Below are 12,220 nucleotides of genomic sequence, written 5' to 3' on the forward strand. Positions count from 1 at the left end.
CTGAATGCCCAGAGAAGCACCACACTTCAGATGCCGAGCATGTTGCGCAGCCCATGGAACATATGATGTGTGATGCGCCATCACAAGATGCCACCCAGCCACCTAAAGTTTTGAATAAAGGTAAACAACAGGTCTCGGGTTTGGATTCTGGTGGCAATGACTGGGTAGATCTACGTGCGAAAAAAGGCAACAAGCATGCTGTTGGCATGATGGATACTGTGCTTGTTGCCTCACCAGATTCCATGCGTACGTATATGCACAGGAGGGAAATGATGTCTTCAGAGCACTCTGCTCCTGCTATGGTTTCCTCTGCTCCCCGTCAACAGACAGCTAGGAGAGTGTCTTCAGATGGTCCTAAGGGTCCACCTGCTAAGCTGGCTTTTGATACTCGAGGTAATGTCATTACCCCATGGGATCGTCGTTATCCCCGCTCCATCTCGAAGTCAGCGGATATGCCATCCACTTCCAAATCTAGTCGTCAGAACTCTTACTCTTTTGCCGTGTTAGCTGATTTCTTGGATGAGGGTATACTAGACATTCTCGCCGAAAAGGTCTCATCGAGGTAAGCTGTGCCTCGTACTTGATCCTCTTTTGCATCCACATGAAGATAGCTACGTGGAATGTGCGAGGAATTTATTCTCGCCACAAGCAACATTCCATGTGGACAATATTGCATGAGAATCAGTGGGATATCTTATGTGCTACTGAACACAAGAGTCATAGTGAAGCGGGTAAAGTTGTGGATTGCCATGGTTTTCGTTTGTTCTATGCAGGGACACATGCCAGGCAGTATTCTAGTGTGCTTATGATTGTCAACAGCTGACGGACACTCTGCAAGACAGTGCTTGTCAGACCCATAAGTTCTTTTCGAGCTCTCCATGCCTCTCCTGCTCGAGAGAATATGACAAGGCTCCAGGATGAAGAAGTTCAAATGGTTCTTGATCCGCAGATGATTGTGAATATGTGTAGAAATTATTTCCTCGACCTTCTTGGTTCTACTTTTCCGCCTTCAGGCCAAATTACTCATGCCTGTTCAGTTTTTTATGATCTGGTCCGCAATCAGGTTCCTCAAGACATGCAATCTACTCTGGAGGCAGATATTTGTGAGTCGGAGGTCATGGATGTTCTGCTACACTTGCCTAAGGATAAAAGTCCTGGCTGGGATGGTCTTACCAATGAGTTCTTTGAGTTTTTTGCCACCCAGCTCGCGAAACCTTTGACGGCTTTGTTTCAGCGGGTATGGAAAACAGGGATTATGCCTTCCTCTTGGAAAGATGGTCTTATTAAACTGCTTCCAAAAGTTCCTTCGCCATCCATGTTGAAACAGTGGCGCCCAATTTCTTTGATAGGTTCTATATATAAAATCTTTTCAAAAGTTATGGCGAATCGCCTCCATAAGCATCTTCATGCCATTGTGCATCCTCTCCAATATGGTTTTATCAAGGGCAGAAACATTTTGCACAATGTCTTAAATGCGCAACTGGCAATTGATTATGCAAGGCATTCAAATCAGGAGGTCGTACTGGTTCAATTGGACTTGGAAAAGGCTTTTGATTATCTGGACTGGTCTTTCATTGCAGAACTTATGTCTGCTATGGGCTTTGGTGCGCGGATGTCTCGTCTGATCTATACTATTAGTGTTGTAGCATCTTCGCAGGTCATGTTGAATGGAGGAGTTACCAAGCCAATTGTCCTTGCCCGCTCTGTCAGACAGGGGTGCCCTTGCGACTCATCCGGTTCTTTCGATGCTATCTCATATGGCAGCTTCTACTCAGTTGGCTGGATTTGCTTCCCTCTGGACAGCACTTCATTAGTCAATCCTTGGCTGATGACAGTTTTATGATTCTGCGTGCGGACAAAGATAATCTTCATAAAGCATTAGATGTTTGGGCTCTTTTTGGTCAGGCTTCTGGTTTGCGCATTAACGCCTTGAAATCAGCCATTCTCAGCTGCACGGAGTCGGATTTGCAGTCACTGGACTGGCAGGGCATGGTTATCCCCCGTGGCTCCATTGCCAGGCAACTTGGGTACCCTTTGGGGGTTGATGTTTTCCCAAAGCAGCTATTACAGTGGATTTCACAGAAACTGGCGGCTAAGTTTCTGTATTGGAAGTCTCAAGCCTGGCCCTTCCATGTTCGCCTCAAAGTAGCCCAGACAATAATGTTGCCAATGCTTACATATTTCTTGCCATTGTTACCCTGGACTACTACGACACTGAATGATCTTACGAAGTCTATTCGTTTCATGTTATGGAAGAAGGATTCCTTGCATACGGGTATTTCCTGGATTTCTTGGTCGCATGCATGCACCCCAAAACGCATGGGTGGAGGGGCTGTTTTGGATGCCCACACTCATATGCTGGCACTCCGTTGGTCTCTTTTTCGCGCCATGTGCTCGGATTGTCATCCTTGGGTCGTCATAGCTCGTTACTTTCTTGAGGATCACGGGCTTCTGCATGGTAATACCCACATCCGCAGTTCGTGGTGGCATGTTCTTAATGCAGATTCTCGGTTCTCCAGTTCTTCCTCATCTCTACTTGCCCATTTGGTGTGTTCTTGGAAATTGGTCCTCCGGAAGTCTCAATGGCATCCAGCAGAGGATCGTTCAGCCACTAATTCGTTTCAATTGGAACTGTTGGTAGTCTCGCGGTTAATTTCGTGGGACGGTAAACATGAGCTTCGACCACAATTCAACCGTATGGCTCATTTGGGCTTAACTTCGGTCACGGATGTTACTCTTTCCAGTCACAATGTGTTCATGTTGTTTCATATAGCCAGGAGGATTTTCAGGATCCCTCGTGGATACAGGTTTTTATGGGAACAGCTTTTGAGGGTGCTTCAGAGCAGACAACCCTTTCCTGCCCTTGCTACGGATCGTCGCTGGCAGGATTGGGACTTTGCAGGTCGGCTGCATTTAGAAAAGGCTTCAGCTAACCAGGTGTATCATCTTTTGATTAAAGATCATCAATGGCTGGTTACTAAAGCTAATATTCTATGGGGATTGCATAAATCCTCGTCATGGTGGAGGGTAACTGTGATGGAGGGCTGGTTAAATAAGACACCATTCAAATATAAGGTCTTTCTTTAGAGGGTGATGATTGGTGGTCTTCCGCTTGCTTCAGCTCTTTCAAAGCGCCGAATCTCCAATGGCAATTGTTTCTTTTGCACCACCACTGTGGAATCCGCCCGTCATCGTTTTATTTCTTGCCCCCTTGCTCAGAAAATCTGGTCATTCTTGTCAGCCGTCTGGCGAGCGGTGATTGGTTTCTCGCTTCGCCCCTTTGATTGGGTTTTCGCGCAGCCCAAATATCCCACACCGACACAGCTACATATGAAGATCTTGTTTCACTTTCTTCGATATTGGGGCTGTTGGCACAACTGGACCATTCGGAATGCTTTCCTTTTTGATTCTGCTCATAATGTTCAGCGGCATATTGCTAGGCTTAAAGGTTTCTTGTACTGGCAGACAAATCTTCTCCGGCACTCTGACATCCTCTCTCGGGAGGACTTACGCCCTTGGCACATGGCAATTTCCTCCATGTCTTTGCCATGATTTTGTAACTATTTGGCCCTTTGGTTCTTGTAAACAGTCAGTTTGTACACATGATGGGGTAGAGCCATTGTGTATCTTGTAATCATGGAAACTTTTCGTAATTAATACAATTACCTTTTACGAAAAAAAAAAAAGAGAGAGATTTCAAATTTCTGAAATTTAAATGGTGGCCCATCATCCATGGGAGAGGATAGTTGCATTGTGCCATAATCCATTGTGTGTATATGAGAGAGAGAGAGAGAGAGAGAGAGAGAGAGAGATGGATGAAATTTGAATCATGAGAGAGGGAGAAGAAAGGAGAGAGTTTTTAAACTTGTTAGTTTAAAACTTTAATCTTTAATCTTTTCTCTTGAGTCTTTGTGAGAAAGAAAGAAAAGATAGAGAGAAAGAAAAGAAAGAAAATAATAGAGAGAAAGAAAAAGAGAATAGAGAAGATTCAAGAAAGAAATGATGAAAAAGAAAGGTAAGAAAGAAAAGAAGAAAACAAAGGTAAGAAAGAAAGAAGAAAAGAAAGGTAAGAAAGAAAAGAAAAACAAACCTGAAAACGGTTAAAAAAGTGACTGTTTATACCTTTATTGGCCGCAAGGCCCAGGCATACGGGAGTCGGGACCCACGTGCAACGTAATGGTCATGGGCGCAGTCGGATGGATCACAGGGAATGGACCGGACCGTGGACATGGCGGACGGGTTGACCCGTCCGTCAGACGCGGACAACCTTGTGCCCACATATACCTTGAAAGTCATCTAGGATCGAGAAAAGTATAATGCATGGATGGTGATCCACAAAGATGAACTTGAATCAATCTAAGGGGCTACTCAACTCTATGGGTAGTCTGCTGAGGAAATGGTGTGTAATGATACTTCCCAAGGTGACAAACTTTACAGACATCCTTAGAAAATTTTAGACATTTAAGGCCCTGAATCATTTGACAGCATGACAGCTCGTAATGCATTTTTTAGCTCAACACAACATTGCTGATTGGGGGCAGGATGAATGGGCTGAAGTGCCTCATTCATTAATGCTTTAGAGATGGGGTTGTAGGGGTAGCTTTTTGTGCCGAACAACTACTGTCATATTTCTATATGCAGCATGCATGAGGTCTTTGACAACTCTCTAGCGTCTCTCTAGCTTCTACTCCTGCCCTTGTCTCTCTTCTTGTCTCTTTTGTTTCCCTCTGTAGTGGCGCATCTCCTTTGCCATTCTCACTCACTCCTACGAGGTAAGGGTCCTCACCCCTCACCTTGGGAGGAGGTTGTTGAGGCCGAATAAACTTCTCTTCTAATGTGTCCCAGAGTAGTTTGTTGCAGGGTGGCCTATGATGTTGCAGGCGAAGCAGTGTCCTGCTACGCTAGTGTGTTACCATTTGAGGCATCTATCCCTGCCCATGCATTAAGGGGAGAACCAAGTGACAATGTAGGAACCGTGACCCTAATTGGCAAGGCCTCTCTGCCAGTGGATTTGCGAAGGTCCTCTCTTTTTTTTTTTTTTTCGTAAAAGGTAATTGTATTAATTACGAAAAAAAGTACAAGATAACTTGATTACAAGAAACATGACGCCAATTCCAGGCCATCATGTGAAAAGGGGCTAATTGCTACGAGTTACAAAGTTATGGCAAGGGGGCAGATGAAATTGCCATAAGCCAGGTACGGAAGTCCTCCCTAGAGAGCAAATCAGAATGTCGGAGAAGATCCAACTGCCAATACAAAAGGCCCTTAAGCCTTGCAATATGTCGCTGAACATTACAGGCGGAGTCAAAGAGAAAAGCATTCCTAATGGTCCAGTTATGCCAACAGCCCCAATATCGGAGAAAATGATACATGAGTTTCATATGTGGCTGTGCAGGAGTGGGGTATTTGGGCTGTCCGAAAACCCAATCAAATGGGCGCAGGGTGAATCCAACCGCTCCTTGCCAAATAGCCGACAAAAAGGACCAGACTTTTTTTGCGGCGGGGCAAGAAATAAATCTGTGGCGGGCTGATTCCACAGCAGTGGTCCTCTCTCTCTCAATGATGCCCAAAAGATTGACCAATCCAGGCAGTGTGGGTATAAATCACTCCTCGAGTCAATGGAAGTGAACCACAATAACTATACCATCACCAAGAAAGGAATAATCCATGCCTTTGACCCATCTATCAAACTAAGAAATTGTAGTCCGAACATACAAAGTGCTGGTGGCAGGCACTGCCTTGGACTGCGTCAAAGTGCTAAAGCTGACCTAAAGCATCCCTGGCAAGGTTACTTTTTCTAACCCTCACAGGGGTGCCTATGAGAGTTGCTTTGTATCATTTCTTTCAAGGATTGCATTGTTGGCAGGGGGAAAGCATCAACCGTGGAAACTATGGGGGCTGCACTGGAGTCCCTTGTCAAAGAAGAGGGACAAGGTATTGCCTCATCAATTGAGTTTTCTCCTTTGTTTTGCTGCTGTGGAAGTTCTTGTACTTCTTGAGTCTCCGAGCCTTGCTGGTCTTGCGGTGTCGCCTGAGGGGAAGGAAGGAGAGGAGGAAATGACAGATACCACTTCTTGAAGGACTGCCAATGTGGGAGGTGTAGAAGCTATTGGAACAGTGTTGAAGAGGCAGTACAGGTGCAGATGGAGAAAAAGTAGCAGGTGGGATAAGGTAGCAGGCTGAAGACTGAGGTGGCAGGAGATATTGGTGTGGTGGCAGTGGGCAGGAAGATGGCGGGAGAGTCTGGTGTTGAGCAGAAGGCAGGAAGTGGGTGGCAGCAGGAAGAGGGGGTGAGTGGCAGTTGAGTCTCGATTAGAGGGCAGGATGATGGCGGGAGGGTTTGCTGTGGTGGGCTGAAGTGGAGCAGCTGGAGGTGATGGGGTAGCCGAAGGTGGTAAGGCTGGGAGGCTGGGAGGCTGGTGTCAATTCAGCAGCATGACTGGGTGGCTGGAAGATGTAGCTGAGCAGCAGGGTGCTTGATTGCAAACTTATGTACTTCAGAAATCAGAAACACCTGAGATGATTGCATTTTCTCAGTTTTAGATCTCGATGGATCCCAAAGCCCTTTTCAATTGTATGGACAAGCATTCTACATGACTGTTTGGAATTTTACCCTTTCTTTCGGTCTTGTTAATCGCTTCTCTATTTGCCTTGCAGTTAGAAATGGGACTTTTTGATAACACTTCCTCCATCTATGCTGGAGCAGACAGCTGGCACTTTGCCGCAGCACGTCTTCTCCGTGAAAAGTAATTTTCTTTCTTCAATGCAGCAAACATGTTGGCATAATGATAAGATTCACAAAATATTAATCTAAAGGAAGTGTAGTTTCTTTTTCTTGTAAAGCAAAAGTGTATTTTTATAGGCATGCTTTTGGTTGTCCATATGGCAAGCATGTTACCCTTTAAATTACATATAATGTGTTTTCTATGTTAACCTGTTTTATTGAATCTAGAGCACGGGGTGCTAATTCCAACTGGGCGTCATACATATCAGTCCTTCCAGAGACCATGCCAACACCAATTGCTTTGTATCCTAATGTATGTACTCAGATATTAATGATATTTTAAAAATTATAGTATCAGACTTCAGAATGGACTTTTTCTTAATTTCTCACCTCACAGGAGCTAAAGGAAGTGCAATGGTGGCCAGTGACAAGAGAGCTGATCCAAATCCGACAAGCAATTAGGACAAGTTTCTCTCAGTTTACAAATCAAGAGCTTGCTGGAGCAAATTTTGAGCAATATAGTAAGAAGTTCAAATGTTTTAATAAACCGCAAATATTGCATGTACTTCATCCCTGGCTAAATAGTTCAGTACGTGGTTTTGTTGTGTCATCATGATGAAGGTTGTCTAGCAAAACAATGGACATAGGACACTTGCATTGGGCAATGTAGTGAGATTCCTTACAGTTCATTTTAAATATTCATACTTTATTATCATACAATGTTGTAGATCAATTATAAGCCAATGAAGTTGTGTTTTTAGAGTTGAGAGCTTACATTCTGCGCATATGCAATACATCATTGGACCAAGATTTGATATTGTAACAAGATGTGAAACCTTATAAATGTTCAGGATGGGCTGCAATTATGGTGCACAGCCGAGCTTTCACCTTGCCCGTGGAAGATGACGAGCAGTATGCTTCATATGTCCTAATGCCCTTTATGGACATGATAAATCATCATTTTCATTACCAGGTGATAAAGTTTTAAACCTTCCATGTAACAGCTCTTTACTTACAGCATGGTGGCTTGAGTAAAAATGGAGTTTTTTAGTACATTTGTAAGTGGTGGTATTGGTGTAGTATTACTAAGATCCAGTTGAAGCTGTTGGCAGGCTGACTGGATGTCAGTGCCTGTCAGAGATGGAAAGCTGGAGATAGTGGCCAAAAAGCACGTGCTTAAGGGACAGCAGTTATTTGCATCTTTTGGCCCTCGCTCAAATGATAACCTATTTCTTTACTACGGTACGTTTCACAGTTGTTAGGGGGTCTTTCATCTTTTCTTGTGCAGGCTCCAAGTACCATGAAACCTCTTGTATCGTTCTATGGCTTTGTTGTGTTTTAAGATTTGCAATGACATATATTTTATTGAATGCCCGCAGATTGTGCAAGCATAGATAGCTCATCAACTTTGTTTCTTATAATCTTTCACAGGCTTTGTTCTGGAGAATAATCCATTTGACACAGTACAGCTGTTTGTATCCTTCAAGGTGTGACTGCTACCTTGAGCTCTTTAGACTAACTTGTATCCAAGCAGTACATTCAATGATGAAACTTTTTTGCAGGATGGAGTCAGTTGGTTTGTTAGACTATGGGGATTGGGTTGCAATGATTCTCTCTCTCCAAGAATCATGGAGACATGCAGACAGATTGAGCACGAGAAATACTGGATGATAGCTAAAAGGGCTATTGAAGATTATGCTGCTGGTATAACAGAACAAAGGCCAGAATGGTGGAATCTTATAAACACCTGGGCAGAGTACGGATATGAATACATGCAGTTTCAACCCAGCCCCTCACTATATGTAGACGGTATGGCAGATCCAAGCCTGCTTGTTGCCCTCGAGGCAATAGCTGAAGCAGCAGAATTTTATGAGGTCCTGCGGCAGCATGCTCTGAAGGATTGCAGCTTGGGTGCTTGTGACAGGAAATCTTTAAAGTCCAACCTTGGTGATTTATTTGCTTGCATAGACAGTTTCAAATGGGTGACTCTCATGTCAGCAATGCATAATTCACTCTGCTCAGAATATGTATCTCGAGCCTTGGCAGCAGTAGACAAAAATCGCCATGCTATTCTTGTTGTTAAGCTTAGTTTGGCTCTAAGATGCTTGGAGATATTGAACTTGTTTCCAACAACAATAGAAGAGGACAAGCTTCTTTTAGAGAGGCCGCTTGCTGGCCACAACAGCAAAAACAACAACATTCATCTGAACTTGGCAAGGCACTACAGATATACTAAAAAAAAATTTCTCAAGGATTATGTCCGTCATGTATTAGAATATTTTGTAAACACTGAAATTTGACCAATTTGCATTTGTGAAGGGTCCTATTTTAGAAGACTGTTGAGACCAAGAATTGAATTTACTTCTCTGGTCTTTGTGCTGATGCTGCCTGCAGTCTTGATCCACAAGGTTGTTTAATCTTCTCTGTTGAGAGAAATAGAAGCTTAGGATCTGTTAGGGTTGCAAAAAAAGACTCCCACCATTAACTAAGATTACAATAATTGCAGTTGAATGTCTTGTTTGCATTAGCTCGGACATGTCCAGCATTGAAACGTCTTCAGATACATGCAGCTAAACGTGTAGTGCATGCTCTGCATTGGGCTTCCAGTCAGAAGTAACCGATGCACAAGTGTGCATGCTCTTGACTGGTCTTCTTGATTATTATTGAAGTCCAACCCATTGCTGCTCCACATGTACATTTGAGTTGTCAAGGCCTCGTAACACCCCTACTTTGGGAGATGCCCCATGAGAGATGTTACATCCTTGGACAAACATCATACTGGTTTGGATCTTAAGCTGCACATGCCAAGATTTCAACTCAGCTCAGTCCCTACATGATTAAAATCCCAAAATTAATTTGAAAGTCACTTTTCTAACCCCTCTCAGATTGATAAACACAGAGAGAGACAAAGGTATATCAATCTTTTTTCCTTTTTCTTTCTTTTTTTTTTGCAAAAAAAGTTGTGGCAAAATATATCACTTAGAGGAAATACAATGAAGTACAAATGCTCAACAGTCTAGCTGAAGCTGTCTACAAATCAGATCAAATCATGCATGCAAGGCCTCTTAGGGCGGTCCAGTGGGGGACGGGAGAAAAAAGTCATGGAGTATAACACCACCAAGGCTTGCCATCTTATAAGGGGAAGAACATGCCATGGCCACCACAAGTGTTAAGGAATTGCTGCTCAAGCTCCTGTTGCTGTCAAGAGTTCCCCTGTTGCTGCTCCCAAAGGCTACAAAGGGAGTGATTAATGTATGAACAGAGATCAATCAAGGTGTTGTACACTGAGGCTCTCGCTATCCTTTGGCAGCAGCCCTATGAGACTGCTAATAATCTCCAAGACCTCTAATCGCGATGTAATAGGCTCTAGTACATGACAGCTGGGCAATGCCTCCAGCACCACCATTGCACATGATCCAGCCTCGATGATTGTTGTATCGTGCATCTCCACCTCATATATTAGTGACAGCCTTGACTGACTAACTGCCAGCAGAAAGCCCCCCCTGGAGATTCACTCTGGGCTGGGCTCTACTTGACAAAGAAGCTGTCATGCATCTGTCCACATTAACTGCATCCCCTAGCATGACCATAGACAGTGCTTCAGAGTCTCTAGACATTGCTGTGTGCAGCATTGGCAGATCCCGTCCTACTGAACCTGGGCCAGAGAAGGGGCTAGCCAATCTTGAGGGGATTGTAGTATCAATCTCCTGCCCCTTGGTCTCCACTCACCTCCAGCCTCCTCGTGACACCTATCAGTGTTGCAGTTCGGATTTGTAATGAAACCACTCACCTTTCAGAAATTGATTTTTGCATCTATTCCCATGCAGAACACTCCTAGTGCTAGTTTTCAAATTGATTTTTGCATCTATTCCCATGCAGAACACCCCTAGTGTTAGTGTCATTTTCTAGCATTAGCTCATCATCCTGAAGGGCAGTGTCATTTGTGTACTCTAAATCTAATAGATCTGTGTCTGTGTGGAGTGGCAGCTTGAGGCCCCTTATCACACCTAGAGGAAGTAAGACATCACCTCTGCAAGAGCAAAAAGGAAGAAAACCAATCTAATAGATCTGTGTCTGTGTGGAGTGGCAGCTTGAGGCCCCTTATCACACCTGGAGGAAGTAAGACATCACCTCTGCAAGAGCAAAAAGGAAGAAAACCTTGTCTAACTGATCGCTCTTTGCAGATGCTTCAGCTTTCCTCCCATCTGTAGTAACTATACAGTTGGTTAACCTAAAAAATGCTGAAACCCCACTTGTCCATTGCGAAGGAAAGGCTAGTCAGGTCATGGTGTCCTAAAGAAGTCTTGGTCCACCCCATATAGGCCTTCTCAAAGTCTAGAAGAAGCACTACAATGCTTTTGCCACTGTGTAGGGCCAGCTAGTAAGCTCAAAGAAGGTGAAAATATTGTTTAAGATGCTCCAATCTTGAATAAAACTCGTATGAATGTCATGAATGATGTTTGAAAGGTGAGGGCGAATTCTATTGTTGATCATCTTTGCCAATTGCCGTATGGGCCACTAACAATAAGGTGATCGTCCACCATTGCATTAGCTATAGTCAATCCCTTGCTTTGTGGAGAAGACAAACAAGCTTAGTAGACAAGCAGCTTAGCATCCTACCAGAGCTAAAGATTCTGAAAGGGTTGCAACATGGAACACTTCACCTCCCAATAGGTTAAGAAAAAGGCCATGGAGATAGAGAGCATCTTCTCCTAGGCACATGCATCCTTTAATGTGAAGGCACAAAATATCTCGTACTCAATGAAAGATGTGATGAGTGAGCTTTCCATCAACCTCCCTATCGCGCAATACATGCATCGAGACTATTTGCAACTATGAAAGTTGTTGATAAAGGTTCATGGTGAGCCCCATCACCTCCTCGGGACATGATCTAACTCTCCCATGCCGATCACGTAGTTTGTAGATTTAGTCTCCCCAGGTGTTGGGCAAACACAGTTGGAAAAACTCGCGACATAGTACCACACCCTAATGGTGTTTGTGGTGTAGAAAGAAAGCCATGTTCTCGTATCCTCTAGGCTCGCTAGACTTGCTTGTGCCTGCAACTCTTAGGCATGGAGGGTGTGCTTTTTGGGGAAGTCTTGTAGCAACCTGTAAATGGCTACCGAATCTCATGTCAGAGCCTTCTCCTGTCACTACTGCCTCACATGGAGAGCCACTGCTAACAAGTCTTATTGTGAACCCTCCAAGGGTTTGTGTTATCTCCTCTTACAATCCCTCCCATCTTGTGCTTAGTCCCTCTTGCCTAGTTTGTCTACACATCTCACTCATAAATAAAATATGGGATATGTTAAGAGTGTGGTATCAAGGGGTAAGACGTGTATCGAGATATGGAAGCACTAGGGTATGATTTGATAGTGTGGTTCTTGCCAACAATTCAATTCGCTACTTGTGTGAGCAACCCTACTCACCATTATCAAATGTGACCAAGTGCTCCAGAACAATGCCTCCCAATTGTCTTTGTAGCCCTAAGAGAAC

The 12,220-nt window shown here is 44.0% G+C and overlaps 1 protein-coding gene across 3 annotated transcripts in view; it reads left to right on the forward strand.

Annotated features, from left to right (window-relative positions):
• LOC148035492 (uncharacterized) overlaps window positions 1–9,208 on the forward strand; it is a 161,288-nt gene extending 152,080 nt beyond the window's left edge. For 2 of the 3 annotated variants that reach the window (XM_087677451.1, XM_087677453.1), the window contains 7 exons: window positions 6,658–6,746; window positions 6,953–7,037; window positions 7,122–7,245; window positions 7,576–7,697; window positions 7,837–7,966; window positions 8,156–8,211; window positions 8,287–9,207. In XM_087677451.1, coding sequence (XP_087533577.1) covers window positions 6,658–6,746; window positions 6,953–7,037; window positions 7,122–7,245; window positions 7,576–7,697; window positions 7,837–7,966; window positions 8,156–8,211; window positions 8,287–9,024 — 1,344 coding nt within the window. In that variant the 3' untranslated portion in view covers window positions 9,025–9,207. Of the gene's footprint in view, window positions 1–6,657; window positions 6,747–6,952; window positions 7,038–7,121; window positions 7,246–7,575; window positions 7,698–7,836; window positions 7,967–8,155; window positions 8,212–8,286 lie in introns of all 3 variants that reach the window. The other variant, XM_087677452.1, reaches the window with a different exon arrangement.
• The last annotated feature ends 3,012 nt before the right edge of the window (window positions 9,209–12,220 follow it).

This window comes from Lygodium microphyllum, chromosome 5 (assembly GCF_053477565.2).
Source record: "Lygodium microphyllum isolate KBCC chromosome 5, Lygodium_microphyllum_v1.1.10, whole genome shotgun sequence".
NCBI classification, from domain to species: Eukaryota; Viridiplantae; Streptophyta; class Polypodiopsida; order Schizaeales; family Lygodiaceae; genus Lygodium; species Lygodium microphyllum.